The following is a 24,937-nucleotide window of genomic DNA, read 5'->3' on the forward strand; positions in this document are numbered from 1 at the left end:
AAGCCTCCAATGATCTTACTTCCAAAGGAAACCAGAGTTTGAGAAGCTATGCACCCCTGGGACCCACAAAAGGAAGTGAGGAACACACCTAACATTATTAGGGGTGCACTAACAGTGGTTCAAAGAATGTGGAGTGATAGGATCCCAGCAGCAATGTAGGGGCACACAATCCATTTATTTGGGGAGATGCTGGGGCCTGTCCCCAGCCCCAGTGTGTGCTGTTTGTATGAAATACTAAGGACCATCAGCATTACCCTGGATCCCCCAAACTGGCACAAAGTTGTGTGGAAGCATCTGGTCTAGTAAAGAGACACCATTGCAATGGCAAAGAGGTCAGAGTTACATGTCTTTTCTCTTCATGATTGAGATGCTGCTGCTAGGATTCCCACTTTTCTGTTTTTCACCAGGCAGTACAGAAATTGAAGAACCATGTTCTGTGTCCAGAACAATTTGAGTCAGGAACAGATGGGTTAAGACAGGGTTTTTCCTTCTCTGCTTGGCCTTTCTCAGCTCACCTCCTGACATGGCTCATGCTTGTTGCTCAGCATTGCTTGGAAGTATGAGAGAAGAGAGAAATAAATAGTGGAGGAGGAGGGGAATAGATTGGTTAGGGCTGTGTTGTCCCCTGCTTGCCTTTCCTTCCATTTTCAGGACATATACTGATGCTACTCCACATGGGAGCCTAAATCTGTGTCTACAGAGACAAAGATGGACAATGTCAGCACAAGTTCTGGATAAGCCAAGAGAGAGAAGATGAGAACATGCTGCCCAAGCCAATCTGCTCCCTTCCTCAGAAATCTCAGATTTATCTATATAGATAGTCCAGTTATTACAATCCAGCCCACTTTGAGTATTCATAGGAAATGTATATTGACGTAGTATGGGTGTTTTCAGCTTTCATTAAGACATTTTATCCTGTATATATTGTCCCTTTTTATTGAGTTTTTTGTTGAACATTGTATTTGTATATCTATAGTTAATTAGAATTTGATATAAATAAATATATTTTCAAGACTGCCACTGAAGAAGACTTGACAGTGTCGAAACACGTTTGGCAAGAATTCAGGACTCATCAGAAATCATTACATGAGACTTTACCTTGGGAATATCCACTTGCACTTCTCCCACTTTACCAGCAATATATCTTCAACATGAACTATTGGATCCAATCTTTTAAGTTGAATACGGAGACTTAATAATTAATAATTTGTATGAATTTTATTGAAATATACAGATCTATTTTTATTCCAGTATTATTTTAACGCATGCGTGTCTTAATGCATGTGTGTCTCTTATTACATGGCTTTATTAAGATTCTATTAAAATAGCATGCCCTTTTTGCTAGGGCATACCCACTTGTGTGGACAGTGTAGACACAGGTGTGGAGCACAGACCTTTAAACCCGTTTAGAATTCCCAGGCTGGGTCCAGTGTTGAGCAGTATGCCGATCTCCCAGTGTAGGGATTCCCAAGAGAGGAGCGTCCCAGTATTCAGCCAGCCCAGGACATTGGCCTTGCCGTTTGGAGCCATGCGCAGGGATAGACACCCCCACATGGGTGTGCGGGCTGGTAGGGTGCACAGTTTGACGGCAGTTGCCGTGACTGGGACAGAATTTGTCAAGGTACCCATCCCTGTGGCATTGCTGCATAGAACATTCTCCCTTGCTCCCTGTAGTCTGCCACTGTCAGAGGGCTAATGGGCTATGTCTCCAGTGTGATTATGGCCATTCCAGTACAATGAGAATGCCACCTAGTAAATTTTGAATTAGTCCTCACAGACAGTTCTTCACATGAGCCAGATTTATGGGAGCAAATATCCCCACCCGGAGAAGAGGCTGGGCCCCCTTTCCCCAACCTATATGTGAAAAAAATAGAACTTTGCTGTTTCAGGCTCCCAGATTGGGTCTGCCTTTTATACCCTAACCTGGGTCCCCCCCATCTGCAAAATGTTCCCTCCCAGTGCTATGAAGTGGTACCCTACTTATGGTGCCATTTGGAGTATTTGCGCTTGTGAACATACATGACTGTAGCTCTCTTCTCGGGGAGCAAATTATGTAGTGCCCATCCCGTCAACTACTTGCCAGGTGGGGGAAGCAAGGGTCAGAGGGGGATGCCCTCATGCAAGGGTGCAGCTTGACAGGCTGACCAGTCTGGGATGGGGCTTGGCAGTGTCCCTGTAGCCTGGCAGCTCTATAGCTGCATACCTGAAAGGAGGGGCAGGGCTGGTTTTCCAAGATGTTGCCAGTGAGAAGCACTGAAAGCATGGAGCAGCCACGTCCTCGGGTGGGTCTGTGCTGCCGCCTCTATGATTTTGGTTTGGAAATCGGCACAAAACCACGCTTATATCTGCATGAGCAGTCAGACGTGTCTTAGTGGCAAAACCGCAGTTCTCAGTGGCAGAGATAAGTGAAGGTTCAAATTGGAGTTTGGTAAGGCAAACAGGAAGTCACTATCAGACCATAACTGTGGTTTCATGCATTTGGATGTAATAGAGTTACAACCTATTATTGGGAGGACCTTATACAACCTATAACCTGCTGGGGAGGAGGCAGCTGTCGTGGTGCACGTCGGCACCAACGATCTGGGGAAATGTAGTGGGGAGGTCTTGGAAGCCAAATTTAGGCTGAAGTCCAGGACCCCCAAGGTAGCATTCTCAGAAATGCTACCTGTTCCACACGCAGTACAGTGAGACAGGCAGAGCTGAGGGGTTTCAATGCATGGATGAGACATTTATTCTGAGAGGAGAGGTTTAGATTTGGTAGGCACTGGGATACATTTTGGGGCAAGCAAGGCCTGTACAAAAGGGACCGGCTGCACTTGAACCAAGATAGAACCAGACTGCTGGCGCTTAAAATCAAAAAGGTTGCAGAGCAGTTTTAAAAATGATGCCTGGGGAATAACTGACAGGAGCTGGGCAGTATCCGGTTCAGCAGATGCCATCCTTTAAAGTGTGAGGGTGCAAAGGATTCAGCTAAAACAGAAGGGGACAGATTGCATAAAGACCAGACAGAAGGCTGTGCCAGCTGGTCAAAGAATCCAAAGAAAGATAGCATACACCAGGGAAGAGATTCAGCGTACAGGTGCTTATATGCCAATGTCAGAAGCCTCCAAGACAAGATGAGTGAACTGGAGTGCTTGGTTGCTAACACAGAAATAGATATAGTGGGCATACCAGAAATGTGGTGGGACAGTGAGAACCAGTGGGACACTGTTATCCCTGGATATAAATTCTATAGAAAGGACAGGAGGTGTGCCTTGGAGGAAGAGTACCATTGTATGTTAAAGAAGAGATAGAATCTAACAAACTAGATAACCTAGGAGGACCGGAGTCCCCCACAGAAACCCTGTGGGTGACAATACAAGGCGTGAAAGGAAATGTGCTACAGGAGACGTGCTATCGCCCTCTGGATCAAAATGCTGACAGTGACTGGGAGTTGCAGGAGGAAATCAGGGAGGCGTCAAGGAGAGGCAGGGCAGTAATAATCAGTGACTTCAATTACCCACACATAGACTGGGTAAATTCACAGTCAGGTAATGACAAAGAGGTCAAATTTCTAGATACGCTGAATGACTGTGCCCTAGAACAGTTGGTCTTGGAACTAACCAGAGAGAAGGCGACCTTGGACTTAATCCTGAGGGCAGCCCAGGACCTGGTGCGTGATGTCAATGTCGTTGACCCTTTAGGGAACAGTAACCATAGTGCGATCAAATTCAGCATATTTGTGGGGAGAGAATCACCAAAGAAGTCTAACAGAGACACTTTGAATTTCAGAAGAGGAAACTTCTCCAAAATGAGGGATATGGTGAAAAGAAAGCTGAAAGGGAAAATCAGGAGAGTCAGTTCGCTCCAGAAAGCATGGAGTTTACTCAAAACCACAATACTAGAAGCCCAGTTAGATTGTATACCCAATAAGAGGAAAGGTACCACTAAGTCCAGGAGGATGCCACCATGGCTAACAGTTAATGTCAAGGAAGCCATAAAAGGGAAGAAGACTTCCTTCCCAAATTGGAAGGCCTGTCCAGATGAAGAGAAAAGAAAGGAACACAAATTCTGGCAAAAGAAATGCAAGGTGACAATAAGGGAGGCAAAAAAAGAGTTTGAGGAACATTTAGCTAAAAGCATGAAGGGAAATAACAAAAACTTCTTTAAATACATAAGATGCAAGAAACCTGCCAGGGAGGCAGCTGAGCCGTTGGATAATGAAGGAGTGAAAGGGATTATTAAGGAGGATATGGAGGTTGCAGAGAAGCTAAATGAGTTCTTTGCGTCTGTCTTCACAGCAGAGGATACTGAGCATATACCCGTTCCTGAAACAGGCTTTTTTGGGATGGAGGCTAAAGAACTGAGTCAGATAGCAGTGACAAGAGATGATGTTCTAAACTGTCTGGAAAAACTGAAAACTAGCAAATCACCAGGGCCGGATGTCATCCATACAAGATCAGAACTCAAATGTTAAATTGCCAACCTCCTTGCTAAAATATATAGCTTATCCCTGCAATCGGACTCTGCACCGGAGGACTGGAAAGTTGCAAACATAACACCAATTTTCAAAAAGGGAACCAGGGGCAATCTGGGAAATTACAGGCCGTTTAGCTTAAAGTCCATTCCAGGCAAATTGATGGAAAGCATCCTGAAGGATCTATATATTTAATTCTCCTGGGTTTGCCTTGAAATGTGCATCCCAGCACCCAGCTGATTGGCTGGGCAGCGGACGGGTCTGATTGGCTGAGGCGCACCCAGGAGGGTTGGTCGTTGCAGCAGCGGCAGGCCTGGCTGCAGAGGCCAGAGGCAGCAGTGGGCCCAGCCCAGCCACAGAGGCAAGGCCCAGGAGCGGGGGTGGGGAGAAGGGGGGCAGAGTGGCGGTGGGGAGGAGAGGCGACTGGGCCTGGAAGTGGAGACTGGGGCAGAAGTGGGGGGAGAGGTAACCGCTGGTCCCAAAGAGTGCACAGATGCTATGTACGGGGTCAGCTAGTAAAATTTTAAAGCTTATAGAACAAGCCCTGCTGGGAGAGAACCAGCATGGCTTCTGCAAAGGTAAATCTTGCCTCACAAACCTTTTGGAGTTCTTTGAGAGTGTCCACAAGCGTGTGTATAAGGGTGATCCAGTTGACATAGTATACCTGGACTTCCAAAAAGCTTTCTACAAAGTTCCTCATCAAAGCCTCCTGAGGAAACTTAGCAGTCATGGGATAAAGGGACAAGTACATGTGTGGATTGCTAACTGGTTGAAGGACAGGAAACAGAGGGTAGGTATAAATGGAGAATTTCCACAATGGAGGGAAGTAAGAAGTGGTGTCCCCCAAGGATCTGTACTGGACCAGTGCTTTTTAATTTATTCATAAATGATCTAGAAGTAGGGCTAAGCAGCGAGGTGGCCAAATCTGCAGATTATACCAAACTCTTTCGGGTAGTGACATCCAAAACGGATTGTGAGGAGCTCCAAAAGGATCTCTCCAAACTGGGGGAGTGGGTGACAAAATGGCAAATGCAGTTCAATGTTGGCAAGTGTAAAGTGATGCACGTTGGGACAAAAAACCCCAACTTCAAGTATACGCTGATGGGATCTGAGCTGTCGGTGACTGAACAGGAGAGGGATCTTGGGGTTGTGGTGGACAGCTCGTTGAAAGTGTCAGCTCAATGTGCGGCAGCTGTGAAAAAGGCCAATTCCGTACTAGGGATCATTAGGAAGGGGATTGAAAATAAAACTGCTATTATTATTATGTTCTTATACAAAACTATGGTGCAGCCAAACCTGGAGTACTGTGTACAATTCTGGGCACTACATCTAAAAAAGGACATTGTGCAGAAGAGGGCAAGCAAGATGATCAGGGGCCTAGAGCACCTTTCTTATGAGGAGAGGCTACAACACCTGGGGCTATTTAGTTTAGAAGAAAGATGACTGTGGGGAGACATGATAGAGGTCTATAACATCATGCATGGTGTGGAGAATGTGGATAGGGACAAATTCTTCTCCCTTTCACTAGAACCAGGGGTCATCCTGAAATTGATTGCTGGGGAATTTAGGTCCAGCAAATGGAGGTATTTTTTCACACAATGCATAATCAACTTGTGGAATTCTCTGCCACAAGTTGCGGTGACAGCCAACAACCTGGAAGGCTTTAAGAGGGGTTTGGATAACGTCATGGAGGAGAGGTCTATCAATGGCTACTAGCTGGAGGGCTATAGGCCACCTCCTTCCTCAAAGGCAGAATGCCTCTCAGTACCAGTTGCAGGGGAGTAACAGCAGGCGAGAGAGCATGCCCTCAACTCCTGCCTGTAGGCTTCCAGTGGCATCTGGTGAGCCACTTTGGGAAACAGGATGCTGGACTAGATGGGCCTTGGACCTGATCCAGCAGGGCTCTTCTGAAGTTTTTATGTTCTAACCTTGGCCACATTTAACTGCAGTTAGCCATTATGTCTGAATTCGGCCTATATCTGACACTCTATCTGATACTAGCTAAGAGATTGTTTAGTAAGTGCTTCTCCATTGTGACTATATCTTTGAACTTTAGTTTTTGTTTACACCATGTGAACAATATTGTTCACTTATGACCATTTTTGGCAAGATAAACTGTGGCTAAAAAGACATCCCCATAGTTGCACGGGGCTGCAAGCATCCTGAGTGTTTGGATTTGCAGCAAGCAAAAGTTCTTGCAGAATTGGGACTTGTGCCAAACAGCATAAGCCTTAAACAAAGCCCACTAGAGGTCCTGGGTGAAATCTAGGAAGCAGGTCCATCCAATTTATCATTCAGAAAAGGCAATCAAAAGACAAGATTGATCAGACACCAGGAGTCAGAGACATTTAATCTGCTTTAGGAGCAATGATGAAACTACAGTTCAAAAGATGACAAGCTGGCATGCAGGAGACAAAGGGATAGGCAGATAATCAGGAAGATAAGGGAATCCAGCTAGAATGGATCTACTGGGTTAGTGTGGACTAATTGACATTTAGGATGGGAATGATGATGGAACCTAGGAATAAGAATGTTGCTCATTTCCCAGAATGTCTTCTGGTTTCAATTGCTTAATTATCATAGGTGCTGGTGTGCAAAGTCAACACTGTTATTCTAACAGCCCTAGGGCACATTGCAATGCAAAACTTGTGTGCCTTCTGTGAGTGCAGCTTGTTCTGGCTGTAGGGAACAATGGTGAAACATGAAACACCCCATTGTTCCCCATGGGTAACTCCTAGAGACACCAAAGTGGGTCAGGTGTTAGGGCATGATGGGTGCTACCTACCAGCCAACCCACAAAAGAAATGGGCAAGTGGGTGATTTTTAACATTTGTTTAACCTTTCCCCCAAACCCCCATAGTTTCCCCCAAACTATGGAAGTTTTGGGGAAACGTAAAAAATTTGTTTAAAATCACCTGCTTGCCCATTTCCTTTGTGGGTCAGTTGGGTGGTAGGTAGCGCCCATCATTCCCTACCATCCAACCCACTTTGGTGTCCTTAGGAGCTACCCATGGGGAACAATGGGGTGTTTTGTGTTTCAGCATTGTTCCCTATGGCCGAAACAATCAAGTTCAACCGCTGTTCAACAAAACGCTTTGGCTGTCTGCGTTTTGTTTTAAGCTTGAAACAAAACACAAAATCCATTTTGTGCAGATCTTTACTCTGTTGTGAGAACAGATAGCTTGCAGTTCCTTGTAAACTGCAAAATTACCTTTCAGTCTGCAAAACAGTAATCAAAATAGATCAACCTTTAATCATCATAGATGTCTTCTGTGATTGGTTTGAAAAGGCCTGTGGGTTTGAAAAGGCCCGTGGGCCTATAAACCAAGTAGCTTTGGCTATAAAAGACTTAAGACCTTGCCTCCATGTTGGTAGTGATCACCTGTGATCTATACACTTTCTCCTTCCTGAGACACTCAGAGGCGTATCTAGGGAAAATGGCGTCTAGGGCAAGCACTGACCCCCCCCCCCCGCATACAAACATCTGACACCCACCTTTCAGATAACTTTACCATAATATCAGCTCAAAAATACAAGTAAAGATCGTTAATCTTTTAATAAACTAATTATGGCACTACATGAAAATTATAACTGCACCTTCCTTGCTTTCACTGATGCAAATTGGTCTATGATGTGATCAAAGTTAGTTTTTTCAGTTTCTTCCCTTCCTACACTCAACAGAGCAAGGTCACAGAGTCTGCCTTGACCCATGAAGGCTGTTCATGTACATTGCTCTTACTTGCTCTCATTCTCAGTTTGAGAATTGTAAAGGCAATGCACATGAACAGCCAAACACTTTTGCAAAAAGGCTGAAACTCCTTTTTGGAAAAGGGGATGCATTTGGGTGGGGGGGAGGGCACTGCATTTTTTTGGCACTGCGAAAAGGGTTTCTTCTTATTCTTAGCCAAAGGGTTTTGACAGCCATGATTTTTGCACCAATATGGAAACTTGACCTACTTGCTGTTGGTGCAGAGCATTAAGCAATGCCTCTGGAAATATTCTTTACTAATAACTAGCACTTTGAATTAAACAAGTACAGCTTGGTGGAATGGTGCAACCACCTGAAACAGCCCAGAATGGCACCCAAACTGTCAAGCTGCATCCCAAAAACATTGGAATGGACTGTAGACACTGGGAAAGAATATTGCAGCACCAAAATATTTCAAATCTGGTACATTTATGATTCTCTTCAGTGTCAAAAATGGACTGGAACGGCACAATGGCCTGGAACAGCACCCAAATTGTCAAGCTGCATCCCAAAACCTTTGGAATGGGCTGCAACTCAGAACCAATTTCAAGATAGCTGTTTCCAGAAATGCACCTCAAGGGTCATAATCTAATATCAAATTCCTGTCTTCAGCACTGGAAGAGTATTACAGGTCTTCTTGGTACATAGGAACATAGGGAGCTGCCATATACTGAGTCAGACCATTGGTCCACCTAGCTCAGTATTGTCTACCCAGACCGGCAGTGGCTTCTCCAAGGTTGCAGACATTAGGAATCAATGCATTGGAATTAATGAAGTGTTATTATTTATTCTGCAAATTGGATTTAAAAGGGATACTTTGTGATTTAAGGGGTTTTAAAAAATACATTTAGGATTGATATTTCTATTTGGGGTTCTTTTGTGTACCACTAATTATTTTTTGAACCTCTAAAAGGTTTTAATCTCTCTTAGCTGTAAAGCAGGTCACATCTCATGTTAAGAGGTACAGACAATGCCTGCAAACTGCCATCTTGCCCTTCTTATATAGCATGTGCCTGTCTTACTTGTTGGTCCAGAATCAGATTACAAAAAGCCTTTTCTTCAAACCGCCTTTTCATATACATAAATGGTTGTGTTGCTCTTCGAAGCAAAAAGTATATTCTCTCCTCCTCCTCCTTTAATTACATCAGGGCATGCTACTTGATGCTAATGGTGCTGTTTCAGTTAAATGCACATTATTGAAGAGCTATACCCAAATGTGTTTCACTCAGAATTCAGCTGTGAAAGTTGTGTGGGTAGGGCTAGATTTTTTAACCTGAGAGTCTGCACATTCCCTGGAACATCTCCTGTAGCAACAAGTAGCAAGGGAACAGGTAAGATGTACATTCCCAAGAAGCCTGGAAGTATCCAGAAGTTTTTTAAATGCACAATAAAGTATGTGAAGCACTTTCAAATGTCCTGTAAGTAAGTAAGTAAGTATTGCTATTACTAATAAAATTCATGGGGAAAGAAGGGAAGGGGAAACAGGACTCACATGAGCTATACAGAGTGTGCATCCTCCAAAGTGAATTTCCCACATCCTATCAGCAGTGAAGGGATTTACCAGGAAAGGGACTCTAGGGGAGAACATCTCAGCAAAACACGCCTCCCCCCCACGCTTTCATCTTCTTCAAGGAACCCAGAACAGCCCCACCCCACCTCTCCGTGTGCTATCTCTGCTGCTGCCTAGGAAATGGATGAGAGTCCCAGAGCTCCATGTATCATTTATTGACGGAAACATTTATACTAACCATTTCTGTCCCTCACTGACCCCACCTGCCACCTCTGCCCACCCACCAGCCAAACAACAGTCCAAGTTCAAGAACCAACTTCTACAATCACCTTAAGATTAAACCTAAGCCCCACCATGAGAAAATGGGAAGCAGAAGGTCCAGGAAGCCCAACCTGACAAACAAAAATGCCAGTTCAGTTATTATTAGTTAGTTAATGGGGCTTGCTCCCAAAAAAGTGCATTGCTCCCAAGAAAGTCCCAAGAAAGTTACACACACTCTGCCTTGTTGCCCGATCTCACCAAGCCTGCCTTGCCCATCGCCAATGCTCCGTTTGTTGGGAAAACCATGGGGCGGCAGCGTACCTCCCTGCCGCCCCTTCCCGTTCTGAGCTGGGTGCCACTTCTGGGCAGTTCCCAAACCTGCCCCCACCCACAGCGAGCAATCGCCAATGTTGCCAATGCTTCAGGCAGCGTTTGCTGCCTAAAAGTCTCTATTCCCCTTTCCCTCCATCCATAGAGGGAGAGAAAGGGAGAATAGCTGCTTTCAGGCAGCAAGCCTGCTTGAAATGAAACAAAAGAGCTCACTCGAGCTCTTTGGAGCTTGAAGCCACGCCCCCTTTGCAAGTGAGGTCAAGCGAGCTCTTCGGGTTTCATTTAAAGCAGGCTTGCTGCCTGAAAGCAGCTATTCTCCCTTTCTCTCCCTCTATGGATGGAGGGGAAAGGGAATAGAGGCTTTTAGGCAGCAAACGCTGCCTGAAGCATCGGCAACGTCGGTGAGTGCTCGCTTGGAGGATGGGGACTCCTGGTAGCGGGGGCTCCTAGCAGCCCAGGCGGGGGGGGGGCACCGCACATGCTCTCCACATCCTCCAGCAAGTGGGAGAGTGCTTGCCTGTGGTGCCACCCGCGCGGATTCAGAGATCGACTCATGTGAGTCACAACTGCGCGAGTGGTGGGGTGTGGGCCGCGGTAGCAGTGAGCAGCAGCGGGCCTGCCCTGCATGCCCGCTGGGATTGGAGGGGGAGGGGTTTAAATTTTAAAAAAAAATTAATTGTGGTGGTTTAGGGCGGGAGGGGCAGGGCATAGCAGGCTCTTTGCGCCCCCTGAAACTGTGCCTAGGGCATGTTCCCTGCCAGCCCCACCCTGGTTACGCATCTGGAGACAGTGCCGCGATGTGTATCATCAGACTGTTATGAGTTTGTTGCTTTCTTAAACTGATTGAAAACTGATGAGAGGAGAGCTGGTCTTGTGGTAGCAAGCATGACTTGTCTCCTTAGCTAAGCAGGGTCCATCCTGGTTCCATATGAATGGGAGACTTAAGGTGTGAGCACTGTAAGATCCCCATCCCCTTCGGGGATGGAGCCGCTCTGGGAAGAGGAGAAGGTTCCAAGTTCCCTCTCTGGCATCTCCAAGATAGGGCTGAGAGAGATTCCTGCCTGCAACCTTGGAGAAGCTGCTGCTACTCTGTGTGGACAAGGACCTATGGTCTGACTCAGTATATGGCAGCTTCTTATGTTCCTATGAAAAGCATGCATTTCAAGCAAGCCATTTCCTGCTAATAAAGCATATTGTGATGGTGTTGCCTCTCATTTAATTCCCTAGGAAAGAAACCAAATGGCTGCTTTCTTTAGCAACAAAGCACTTACCTCTGTGCTGATGATGTTAATATCTGAAATTTTGTGTTTTCCTTTTTCTGAAACAATGCAACAATTTATGTTCCTTACCTTGCATCGTTCCACATCTTGCATCATGATTTTTGTTATGAATTTATTTTCTTAAACTTGGCAGAATCTATGAATTTTTTTAGCTTTTGCAGAAGATTTCAAAAATGAAGGTTGTCTTATTGTTGTCCATTTACCTGTAGTTTCCTGTTCAGGTTGGTTTATTTCCAGGGCGAAGATTCTTCTCCAGGCATAGTGAGGCTTTCCACGCAAGAATTGGAGAGCCTTACTGGGCTCTGTGGGGAGCCATCCCTGGGCGGCTGGGTCAGCCACCCACATGACAACTGGCTCCATCATACAGCTGGGAGGGACAGCAGGGATTGGGGCCACCTGGACCCGGAAGTCCCAGGATGTTCCGCGCGAGTGCCTGAGGTATTCTGGGGAGACCCCCCAAGGCTGGGAGTCTGCTTGTAGCCTCCCAGTTGGGGGTCTACTCGTGTGTCACTGTGGCACAGAGGCACACGATCAGTCAAACGGGGTTAATGGAGTGCTCGCTCTGCTAACCTCCTTTGGGAGGGGTGGAACTTAAGCAAGCTAACCGCCAGGACGTTTCCCACAACCGCAGGAAAGCGGGCTGGGTTCCCTTAGCCCGCTTCCTGCAGTCGTGAGAATAGCCTCAGTATATCTTTCCCTACTGTCTTTAGAATTAAAGGTTATTTACTAGAACAGAAAGATGCATCTTACTTAGCAGTCTTACCACTCATTTGTATATTTAAAAAGAATGCAACTGCTTTGCCATGATTATCCCATCTATTCTTGGGACAGGAAGAGGAGAATCAAGCTGCCCCATGAGATGCTACTTCTTCCTTTGCATCCTCCACACCTTTATGGCTGGTGATGGAGCTTTAGCCATTACCAAGGAGACAATGCACACATCATAAGAGAGAAACCACATGATGTCATAATTGCCACCTGCAGAGGTGGGGGCAAAGTGTCATTCTTTAGCCTTGGGAGAAATGTAGCTAGTGGGCTGGGCACCTATCTATACTACAAACATATGTGTTTTATATTTATACCATTCCTATCCTGGGAATTCTAGTTTGGAGAGAATGCTGGTAATTGTAAGAGCTATTAATCTTTTTAAGTTTCCCATTGATCCCTATGGGGAGACTATCTGATGGGGCCCAGTTCTTGTACACAAGTCTTGTTCTTGTTATACTACTTTTGGGCTCTTGTTGCTACCTTGGGGCCTGGTACAGGATGTTCTGTTTACCGCTGCTGCAAGCAGCCCTAACCATGAAGGACATTTATACTTGTATCAGTAACAAGACACAGGCTATGACAGAATGCTTAAATGGAGCATGCACTAAATGTGTTTGCATCATACTTATAGATAATTGCTCTTCAACACAGAGAAAAGAATTGTTCTTAACATTATAGCATTTAAAATTAGAATAAGCAAATGTGAAAGTTTATTGCCATTTAAGGCTCAATACAATACAAGTTTTCTTCATATTTTCATATTTTATTTCAGCCCCTGGCATATATCTGGATCGGCCTCTGTTTTAAATCCTCAAGCTGCTTCAATTGAAGCAAGGAGGGGAAGATTTCCTATCTGGCCAGAATGGAGTGAAGCAGACATCAATGTAGAAAAGTGGGATGCAGGGAAAGGTGGAAAGGACAAAGATAAAGCAGGAAGAAGTCCTATCTTAGTAAGTTTGCATTATGATTCCCACCCCCTCACCCCCGATTTACCTGTACATAGTAATTTGTCAAATGCTATACCTTCTTAATACCTTTTAAAACTTTGTCACTGAATGAGATTCACTGCTGTGGTAATGAAATGAGGCTATTTCAGCTCATATTGAAAGTGCTTATCTATGGTTGGATCACACCTGACATCTTAAAATAGAACTGCTTCTGTAAGTTTTGGAAAAAAGACTCAAAACATTTCTCAGAAATTGGATTCTCATTATGAGAATCAATAGAACTAAATACAAATAGGAGATTTTTGTCTGTCCGTGATTCTTGGGCCACTGGAAGTGACTTCCAGTGTCACTTCCAGTGGCAATTCGTGTCGGGAGGCAGCACGGAGCCATTTTGTGGCTCATGTTAATTTTTTATTTTTTTAAAGAAGTCAGTGGAAATCAGCAAAAAATCAGCTGATTTGGAGTTTTGGGGGTCATTGTTGGAGAGCTGGAAAGTAAGGTACTGTGTTATACTGCTTTAATTTCCACATCCCTCCTGTGTGTTTGGTGATTTTGGGCAAAAAATAATTTTACAGGAACCTAACCCCCAGATCCCCATAGAGTTAAGGTTTCATTATTTGCTGTTTGCGTTTTCATGATTGTAGATGAGAACAAAACGCCCATAAATAATGAGGACCTCCTGTACATCAATCCAGTCTCTAACACATCAGAATGCTCATGTGGATTGGGCCCTGGGTCATCTTGCCACATATACATTCTACAACACATGTGCACATACAGTATATACGTGATACCAATAGGACAAATATGAAGAATGGAGTAACCCCTTGGCCTCAGATATTTATTCTTCTTATTTATCTTAATCTTCATAAACCTGTAGTTCAACCAAAAACAAAGTAGAAATATTGAAAGCAAGAATATTGATGAGCATATGTGAATAAATGTTGTTGTATTGGCTCTCCAGGATTATCTTTATTTAAATTAATGAACCACCAATTCACGTTTTCTTTAAATAGTCCTTAGGATCCCTTGCTTTTCTTTCTCTTTTCTCAAGGGTTGCTGCCATCCGGAATAAAACATTATCTCTACAGCCCTGAGTGGATGGAGTAAGAAAGACAGGTGTCCCAAACCAGAGAGCAGTAGTGTTCATGGAGGGCGATGCTTTCCCTTGTTGAAAAAAATTATCAGATGCAGAGACTGTCTTGAGCTGAGTCCTCTGCACTGCATGCCCCCCTGCCCCAACTTGTAGATTTCAGGTCCAGTTTATTTATTTAGCAAATTATATACTACCCACTACCGAAGTCCCCAGGTGGTTTACAGCATAAACAGGCCAAGAATTTAACAGTTAAAACTACAGGACTGTCTCCAACCTTCCGTGGCTGGGCAAGGTAATTGAGAGGGTGGTGGCCTCCCAGATCCAGACAATCTTGAAGGAAACTGATTATCTTGACCAGTTGGGAGTTGGAGGCACTGCTTTGCAGTGGCTCCGCTCCTACCTCTTGGGCAGGTTCCAGATGGTGTCCCTTGGAGACTACTGTTCTTCAAAATCTGAACTGTTGTATGGTGTCCCTCAGGGCTCCATATTGTCTCCGATGTTGTTTAACATCTACATATCTACATGAAACAGCTGGGAGAGATCATCAGGAGATTTGGTGCAGGGTGCTATCAGTATGCTGATGACACCCAAGTCTATTTCTCCATGTCAGCATCATCGGGAGAGGGCATAACCTCCCCAAATGCCTGCCTGGAGGCAGTGATGGGCTGGATGAGGGATAACAAACTGAGTCTGAATCCAGATAAGACAGAGGTACTCATTGTGCAGGGTCGGAACTCGACAGATGATTTTGATCTGCCTGTTCTGGATGGTGTCACACTTCCCCAGAAGGGACAGGTATGCAGTCTGGGGGTGCTTCTGGATCCAAGCCTCTCCCTGGTCTCCCAGGTTGAGGCGGTGGCCAGAAGTGCCTTCTATCAGCTTTGGCTGATATGCCAGCTGCATCTGTTTCTTGAGATGAACGACCTCAAAACAGTGGTACATCTGCTGGTAACCTCCAGACTGGACTACTGCAATGCGCTCTATGTGGGGCTGCCATTGTATGTAGTCTGGAAACTACAGGTGGTCTAGAATGCGGCAGCCAGGCTGGTCTCTGGGTCATCTCGGAGAGATTATATAACTCTTGTATTGGTGGAGCTACACTGGCTGCTGATATATTTCCGGGCAGAATACAAGGTGTTGGTTATAACCTATAAAGCCCTAAACAGCTTGGGCCTGGGATATTTAAGAGAACATCTTCTTCGTCATGAACCCCATCACCCACTGAGATAATCTGTAGAAGTCCGTCTGCATTTGCCACCGGCTTGTCTGGTGGCCACTCAGGATGAAAGAATGGAGGATACACGGGCCAGAGAACAAAAAACATATACAGGATAGTATATATACCATGTATAAGAGTCTGTTTCACACACACAAATACATGAATGAAACACACAAATGGCTGAAGAAATTGTCTGTGTTCTAGACCCCAAAACAATGTAGCTGAAGGTCAATAATGTCCATGGTCCTATTACATGTAGACATATAGTCCTTCCAGATCTTTTCTCTTTTCTCTTGCTAGTTCTGTATTAAAGTTGTTACTCCACATATTACTCACAATTCTTCCAGATCTTTTATCTTTAAAAGTTCTTATTCTAAAGGTAGCTCCATGTACAAATGTTGCTCCTTCTGATAGATGCTCCTTGTCCAAAAAATTCCCAACCGGTATCCTAGGTAATTTTAACCTGTTTCCTCCTGCTTGAACAGGACTTCATCAGGTCCTGTAACAACTTTAATACAGAACCAGCAAGAGAAAAGATCTGGAAGGACTATATGTCTACATGTAATAGGACCATGGACATTATTGACCTTCAGCTACATTGTTTTGGGGTCTAGAACACAGACAATTTCTTCAGCCATTTGTGTGTTTCATTCATGTATTTGTGTGTGTGAAATAGACTCTTATACACGGTATATATACTATCCTGTATATGTTTTTTGTTCAGTGGCCACTCAGGGACAGGCCTTCTCTGTTGCTGCCCCGAGGCTTTGGAATGTGCTCCCTAGTGAAATAAGAGCCTCCCCATCTCTGACAGTTTTTAAAAAGTCTTTAAAGATGCATCTGTTCACCCAGGCTTTTAATTAATATTGTTTTAATGGTTTTAATGCTGTTTTAAAATATTGTTTTAACATTTTTAAATTGTTGTAATTTTTTAAACTTTTTGTTTTAACTAATGTTTTACTTTCTGTTTTTATTTTGTTGTAAAGCGCCCAGAGACATAAGTTTTGGGTGGTATAAAAATATGATAGATAGATAGATAGATAGATAGATAGATAGATAGATAAACATATATAAGATAAATTTAAATACCCATAAAGCACACCAACTAACTAAAAGGCTTGGCTGAAGAAATGTGTCTTTAGTTGTTTCCTAAAAGCCAATAGGAATGGAGCAGCTCTAATCTTGGCAGGAAGTACATTCCACATCCCTGGAGCAACTACAGAGAAGGCTTGCCTTTGAGTCACCACCAGATGAGCTGGTGGCACCCTCAGAAGAATCTCCCTTGAAGTTGTTAATAGGTGGCGGGGTTCGTAACGAATCCAGCTGCTCGCCTGCCTGACTGGGCGGCGTGTCTTGTTTGCCCCAGCCCTTTCCAAGGAGTATGTGACATCGGGGAGCCCTTGCCATTGGCTCCCCAGGTGCTCCTGAGGTGGGGCTTGCTTGGCAAGTTGTGCAGGGTGCATGCGTCAATTCAATCTGACTTTCAAAGGCAATGAGAGTGGACATGTGGGCTGTGAGCTCCGAGGCCGGCTGTAACCATGTGGCTGCGCCTGCGGATCTCAAGCTGCGCGGGGGCTGTATGTGTCAGGCTTTTAAACCCACCCGACCATGGCGAGGGCTGCCGCCGCTGGTACAGGGACATTGGGCAGAGAGGCGGGCGAGTCATTAAACTTGGCCCGCTGTTTCCCGGCTGTGGCAGTGAGGCCTTTGGCTATGGAGCCTGCTGGTGGGCCACAGTGGTGAGACAAAACTAGCAAGGCCTGTTGGTCTGGGCTCTGCGGGGGCTGCTTGGAGGCAGGGGGCGGGCTTTGAAGCCCACCCGCCTGTGTACAGGGCTTGTCAGCGACGACCTGGCAGTGGCCCTCCGCCTTCCCCCTGCGGCAGTGGTGGCCTTCCTTTTTCACCCTCTGGCAGCAACGGCTGTTGCCTGAATGCTTATCAGCCTGGGACGCGGGTCTCAGCTATGTGGCATGGAACGCGGATTGGCCTGGGATGCAGTCTCAGCTGTGTGGTGTGGGATGCACATGGGCCTGGGACGCGGGTCTCACCTGGCTGGTGATTGGACTGGGACGTGGGTCTCAGCTGTGTGGCATGGAATGCACATGGGCCTGGGATACGGGTCTCAGCTATGTGGTGTGGAACACAGATCTGCAGGTCCCAGTTATGTGGCGTGGAACGCAGAATCACTGGATTGGTCTTTGATGCAGTTGGGCGTCCAAGTGGACACAAGGTGCTGACCCAAGAACGCAGTTGGGTCTGGGGCGATGGGCGTCAGTGAAGTGGCTCGGCTTGCGGGGCATGTGGATGGTCTAACTAGTGCCATTATCGCAGAAATCTGGGAGAATAATCCAGCGCAGAACATCCTGGTGTCACACCCGGGAGGGAATTACTTAGCTAGCCAGTCAAGATTTCAATCAGGAGGCCATATGTGACCTTGAGGCGGTCCTGTCCAGGACCCGGGTCTTAGCATAATTGGGTCTGACAGTACACAAAGCAGGGTTTTCAGAGGGACTCACAAGCAGAACAAGATCAACAGGCCAGGTGGGGGGCTAATGTTCCCCTGGCCCACCTCTTGGCCTCTAGGGGTGCGACTGTATACTGTACACCAACATTCGGTTTTTCTCAGCCCACCCTCTGCCTATGGGTTGGGGTCCACCGGTCAGCCATAGGCAGGAGACTGTTGGTGAATGACTCACATCTGGAATTGGCAATAGTGCTGTGTGGGAGGTGTGGGGCAATAAGCTAGGCTAATGCCCACCATGGCAGGTACAGTGCGGAGGGAAGCAACAGCTTAAAATAGGTGATGCACCTTAGGTAAGCATTTGGCATCAAGGAGGAGGAGTGGACCCCTTGAGGCTTGACAGATCAGGGATGCCGCTCAGCCCTTCTTCTCTGCAAAGTGACATCCTTCCGTACGGCTCTGCAGTGTTGGAGGGATGTCGTTAGTAACAAAGACCTGACCTTAGGCCAGCTAGGAAGGGTGGTGCCCGCTTTAGAGCGATGGAGCTGCCTGGAGCCAAGGTGCTAACGCCACTGTTGTCTAGGACAAGACGGCCACTTGTGGCCGACTTCTAGGAACTGCACTGTGGTGGGTGGAGCGCCAATCCCAGCTGAAAGCCATGTTGGCATGCAAAGAACTACGTCTCAATAAATGTGGCTTCTAAATATAGCATCAATAATATTACAGGGTTCATAATAATAATTGATAAGAGTTTCTGTATTTCTGATCAGTGTTATTTTAAAAATGTTTCCTGTGTTGACTAGCACTAGAATAACAGCTCTATTCCAGAGATCACTTGGGAATGAGAAGTCACAGTTCTCTCTTTGGAATGTGTATAATTGAATGCTTTATGGATAAGTGCAGAGTTGTGTTTAAATCTTATTTTTTATAATTTAATATTTTGTCCAGCATTTCTTTGAAGATCCAGAAGGAAAGATTGAACTGCCACCTTCTTTAAAAGTGAGTTGCTGGAAAAGACCACAAGAATTTTTAATCAATAAGGTAAGAAGTAATTGATTTAACCTATATAGTGTAAACAAATAAATTTCATTAATAAGAATTATGCATATAAGAGCTTCTCATCATTTGTTTAAAATATTGATATCCTGGTTTGTTTGTTTTTTACAAAAATAACTAAATAGGCTTAGAGACCAGAAGGAAACAATATCTGCTGATCAGAATTCTGGTATAATCAGTCATATGACATTATCATTGACACACAATCGGGAAGTAAGAAAGCAACCCTACTGCAGTGGATACTCATTTAGCTGTGGTCATGCATAAGTAAGGGATGGGAAGATCAGAACAGATGCTCACAATCCTCTCAACAAGCCCTCTTCCAAAACCACCACGTCAGTTCCTGTCTGACTCCAAGGAGGTTCATCTAGGATTCTAGGTGTTCATCTACACATGCCTTGAAGTGTCAGTCGTAACACTCACATATTGGTATGAATAGAGAATGTATCCCAGCAGGAAGCAAACATGAATAAAAAAGTGCTGCCATGGTTAATGGCCTTCCCATTGCCTTAGAGATCACTGCAGAGATGGTGAGAGGCATTGGCTGACATCCTGACTTGTGACGCACATGTACAGCAGAGTAAGCAGGTGCACATTTGCTGCATTCCAGAGTAAAGCGTTGTGTGTAGTCACTCTGTCAGGGGAAGGGGGGAGATTTTTCTGATCTCCCCTTCCCTCTGAAGTGCTCTATAACCCCCTGAAAATATGTCCTTGTGGGTCACACAATGACATGTTTTCAGGGGTCACAGAGCATTTTAAAGGGGAAACTGGCAAAAACCAGCCCCCTGCTCATGCAACCACCCATGCTGTTTTGCTCTGGAATGCAGCAAATGCATAGGCGCTTCCTTTGCTGCATGCAAGCTTTATGAGCCAAGACGTCAACCACTAGACCCTGCTCTGTGATGGCTGGGAAGCTAGGGCTATCTGCCTCCTGATAGGCAGCAACTCTGCTCATACCCTGTTATCTTTTCTTTTAAAAAATGTTTTGAAGTTCTTTACAGTCTTTTCTGTTTTGCTTTTGATAGCTTGACAGTTTGTTTTAATTACATTAAAATGCTGTCATATGCCCTTATATATTATATTATAAAGATCATTAGAGACAAACAGTAGTGATCCATTAGGAAGGGATGGAAGGTTCAGAACATTTATATATGAGTGGGTGCTGGATTGCCCACCCTCAAACTAGAGGCATTCTTCAGATGGCAGAGTGGAAAAGGAAATTAATTTTCATTTAGTATTGATCTTGGCTTTTCTCCATTTGCCTTAATTACTCCTTGTTGCAGAGGTTTATATAAAGAGCATTTTTTTTTTTAAATCCCAGCTTTGAGTGCTGTCTACACTCCTGATGTTCTATCCTGTGATAGCAAAAACCTAGGCAGGATGAGTGGGGAGTGATTGTCTGTGAGACAGAAGCTGGGTAGAACAGTGCCATCCTACCCAGCATTTTAATGAGGGAGGAGGAAAGGCCATCTTGCCCAGCTGCTGTCTTACAGACAATCACTCCCCACTCTTCCTGCCTAGCACATGATTGAAAATTGGGAGCAGCTCCCAAAGTTGGGTAGGATGCTTGTCTTACCCAATTAACGATCGTGTGAACTACCTTAATGTTTCCTTTCAATATGGTCAGGTATTTTCTGAGGGGGGGGGGGAAGTCCTATGGTTTTCAGGAAGTTGCCAAATTTAATTAAAAGCTTTTTGCACTACTAACTTAATATAGATCAGTACTGCATCAGAATGTATTTAGTATGCAACCTTCTTGTAATGCCAGCTTCAGAAGCACCATTTTTGGAGGGTAGAGGGTTCACTGACTCTTAGGCCATATGTGAGGATTGCTTAGGGATCTCTCTTGCTGGGCCTTGGGTGGACTTGGTGAATTCAGTGTTTCTGAGATCGCCTCCTGCTGATCTGCATTGCTTCAGAGTCAGAGTCCCTGTCCAAAGTTACCGTGTAGGCTTGGGACTGTTGGAAGGATTGTGGACACACATTCTGACCCTTTCATCCCTTCCTCATGGATGACCTTCCTCGAATAGGCATCTGATGCAGTAGGGTCACCAACACTCCAGGATTCGCCTGGCATCTCAAAAGAATGAACATCAGTCTGCAGGAAACTGTTGAAATCAGTCCTGGAAATATTTACAGCTTGATATTGCAAAAAATACTGAAAAAACCACTGGGAGAAAAATCTCCAGGAATAGCTTCATTTAGAGTTGGTAATCCTAGACTTCAGTGAAGGGGCATTAAAATCCTTTGCATTCAGGATTTTGCACTCAGGATTTCCTGTGGCACAATTCTGGATGTTTTAAACGGTGTGGACATCAGACATTAAGTGGCGACATCAGCAGTGGCTCAAGTCATTTGACCACTTGAAAGCAAGCCATGAAGTGTCACCCTGCCCCCTGGCTGGTGCATCCCCTGCCCTGCTGGCCTTGGGCTGGACCTTACAGACATCACCCTTCTTTCCTCTTCCTCTCACCACCCTCTTTGTGTGTCTTTCACGCTCTTTCTTTTCTTCCCTCCTCATTCTCCACCACTGGATTGGAGCCTGCAGATGCCACTCCTCTTATCTCCCCTTATCTTTCCCGTCATCACTGGCCTCACTCTCCTGAGGAGCACTCTGCTGCCCTCACACACCCACTGCTGCAGCTCTTATTGCTGCTGCTCTTATAGCAGTGGGCAGGTAGCCTGCATCCAGCTGCTTCACATGCTTGGGTCTGCCTTTGCTGCTGCTCCCACAACACATACTCAGTGGCTGGCTTGCTCGCTCACTTGCTTTTTCCTTCATTGCTCACTGCACCAGGCGTGTAACAATGATTGGGCAAGGGGAGAGAGTTGTCTGGGGGCCCAACTGCCTGGAGGGGGCCCCCAGAGGCACCTCATGTGACTCCCCATTGCCCCCTGCCCAGTCCCAAGGCCCCTCAGCCACTTGCCCTGTTCGCCGTCTCTCCAGCTTGTTCTCCTGGCCGGCAATCGAGGCAGCAGACAAGCTGCAAAGAGCTCATTTTCTCCCGCCTCTCAGCTGATCGGCGGGTGGGCGGGACTTCCACGGAGGCCTCCGTGTAGGCCTCTGTGAAGCCTGAACTCCAGTAGGGACCAAGCCAGCCAGGAAGGAGGAGGCAGCCAGAGTGGCCACCACTGTTCTCTGCAGCAGACCCCTTGCTGCCCTACCTAGCCCAGCATTTGCCAGGTAGAGTGTGAACTCCTTTTTGTGGTTACCTTCCCTGCCCCCCCGGATATATAGGCATCTGCTTGCCATAGGGCTTTGATATGGGGGTGGGGGAGGGACTGAGAAGTCTCTGAATATTTATTTTTAAACAGCTTGGAAAATTTGCTGGCTTAAAAAAAGCTATCTAAAAAGTCCTATAAGTGGCTTGTTTCATGGCAGAAAATTACAAAAACCTCTGGAAGAAACAGTATTATATTTATTTTATTCATTCATTCATTCATTTATAAATGCACTTATGCTCAAGTTGTTTTGCAACCCAGAAGGTCTGAGTGAGAACTGTGAAGCATGTATGGTGCTTTTATTTTATTTTATTTTTTTCTTGCGAGTGAACTGCTCCCCAATAACTTGCAGGGACTTCAGGGTAAATCTGGCCAACATGTGAATGCAGCACCTCTATTCCAGAGGAGATGTGTGTTAAAGGGCTTTAAAAGCCTCCTGTGAAAAACCTCCTGGAATCAAACTTGACTGAATTTGTTCAGAATTCTGAGAAAACAAACATAGGCTCACCCTGCATGGTTGAAAGTCTCCTTTGCTAATCTGCAGCGAGGGGGCCATTTTAATCATTCATCTTTCTAGTGTGTTCTAGGCATTAAAAGTAAAACAAATGTATAGTACTCAATGTATATATCACTATATATTGTGACGTGTGCGTGTGTGTATTCAGTGAAATGAATTTCCAGGCAGCATACTTATTTTGGAATATCAGACTTAAATCCTTGGGGGCCTGGGGTGTGCGGAGGCCCTGGACTTTAAGTGGGGGGGGGGCATTTTAAAATCTCGTCTCTGGGCCCACTCCAACCTTGCTACGCCCCTGCACTGCACTGTCCTCCCAGCACTGCACTTGTCCACTTTGACTCATTCAGACATTCCACTGAAAAGTCATTTTGTTGGAGCTCCCTAAAGAAAAGGAAGGTGTCTCTGGCCAGAGAAGAAAAGAAAGAGGGGAAGGAGCCAACAAAAGGGTGGCAAGGGGGAAAGAGGAGATAAGAGTGGTGGCATCTGCAGACTTTGTCCCAGGAAGTGAGGAAAGAGGAGGGAAGAAAAGAAAGAGGGGAAAGGACCTGGAAGAGGGATGATCGCCGTGGAACTGCAGCAGGCAGGTAGGGTGATGCCTGTAGCAGTGGGCAGGGTGCCTGCACTCATCTCGAGGCCATCCCATTTGCCTCATGGTGGAGATGCCCCTGGTAGTTATTAAATCTGTAACTTGGTCTAAAACACATATGTCTCCATTGAGTTTGCAAGTTGCTAAATGGAGGCTTTGCAAGAACAGAGTACTATATAACTTAGACAGTTTCCCCATGCAGAATTGTGATTGAAGCTCCCCCCCCCCTTTTTTTTTTTTGCATCATTGTTCTTACTGTTCTGCTCATTGATTTGTGGCAGGACTGAACATTTCCTTTCTTTTTGTTTGATAACAAAAGAGAACCATTTGCCAGGTGTTATGTTGAATAAGGCTTTTTAGATGAAGATATGCTTTACTAAGAAGTGTTTACTTTGAAAATGATCTTTATCAGTTATTCAGTTCTTTCTAGCTGAGCAAGGACCATTTCCATCTCAACTTGGAGAAAGGCAATCCTTTTCTTAGAGCTTTCAAGGTGGTATGACAGAGACATTTCTATCTGCACTGTTTGCATTCATCTCACTTTCATCTCTGTTCAGACGTTTTGCAAGTTTTTGAAGTACTTCCAAAATCTATTTTACCAGTACAATGGAACAAGAGACAGGAGTGTGAAAATACACTTTTATCAAATTTCTTCCAACACACTTGAAAACTATTTTCTGTCTTCAGTGTAAGACTTGTCTGTAACCTACTTGACTAGTTTGTTAATGCATAATTGCAGTTTCAGATCAATGTTCTTCAGACTTTTAACTCTAATTATTTTATATTCACTTATTTATCATTTGAAAGCAATTTTGTAAGGTGTAAGACGTCATTTCAGAATTACGCACATGCATCAACTGTCATTCAAATGTCAATAATAATTATAATAATAATTCATAAATATGTTTAATGACAATAATTAATCTCTTATTGTTTTAGGTGCTTGTGGTGGTAAAAAATGAAACTTGGTTTGATATACTTTCAGCCAATGAACACTTAATGGGCAGTGAGGTATGTGAATAATCAGTCCTTTAATGAGGAGTGAAATATAAGGATGTTGTAGATGAATGGAAAAGACAGTGTGTTGTTGTAGCAAAAGAATCAAATGCCTTTGATGCATGGATTTGTTTTTGTCTTATGCCATGCTTATAGAAAGCCTGAATTATGATTAGATATTCTTTTTTAAAGGATGTTGACGTTGATCCAGTTTGTCCCTTGGTGTGAGATACCATTTGAACTCAGGGCAGTAGAAAAGAGATGTCTGGCTGTGCATCTGTGGAAATGTTTAGATTTAAAAAAAAAAAACCCCTCAGAAGTTTGAACAAATCACAAGCAGAAGCTGGCAAAGAAAAGACAACTGTTTGGTCAGAATATGTGCTTTCTCTTTAGAGAGTAAAACCTCAGTTTTTATGAAATGTTTGGTCAAAAGCATGTCCCTCAGCAAGCCCTACTTTTATTATTTGTCATTGAAGATCCACTT

At 44.9% G+C, this 24,937-nt stretch overlaps 1 protein-coding gene across 3 annotated transcripts in view; it reads left to right on the top strand.

The window, feature by feature from the left end:
• The window catches only part of ADGB (androglobin), a 161,149-nt gene that overhangs the window by 15,421 nt on the left and 120,791 nt on the right, over window positions 1-24,937 (top strand). For 2 of the 3 annotated variants that reach the window (XM_053291285.1, XM_053291292.1), the window contains exons 2-4: window positions 13,126-13,303; window positions 19,025-19,117; window positions 24,397-24,468. In XM_053291285.1, coding sequence (XP_053147260.1) covers window positions 13,126-13,303; window positions 19,025-19,117; window positions 24,397-24,468 — 343 coding nt within the window. The remainder of the gene's footprint in view (window positions 1-13,125; window positions 13,304-19,024; window positions 19,118-24,396; window positions 24,469-24,937) is intronic. The other variant, XM_053291302.1, reaches the window with a different exon arrangement.

This window comes from Hemicordylus capensis, chromosome 1 (genome assembly GCF_027244095.1).
Source record: "Hemicordylus capensis ecotype Gifberg chromosome 1, rHemCap1.1.pri, whole genome shotgun sequence".
Lineage (NCBI taxonomy): Eukaryota > Metazoa > Chordata > Lepidosauria > Squamata > Cordylidae > Hemicordylus > Hemicordylus capensis.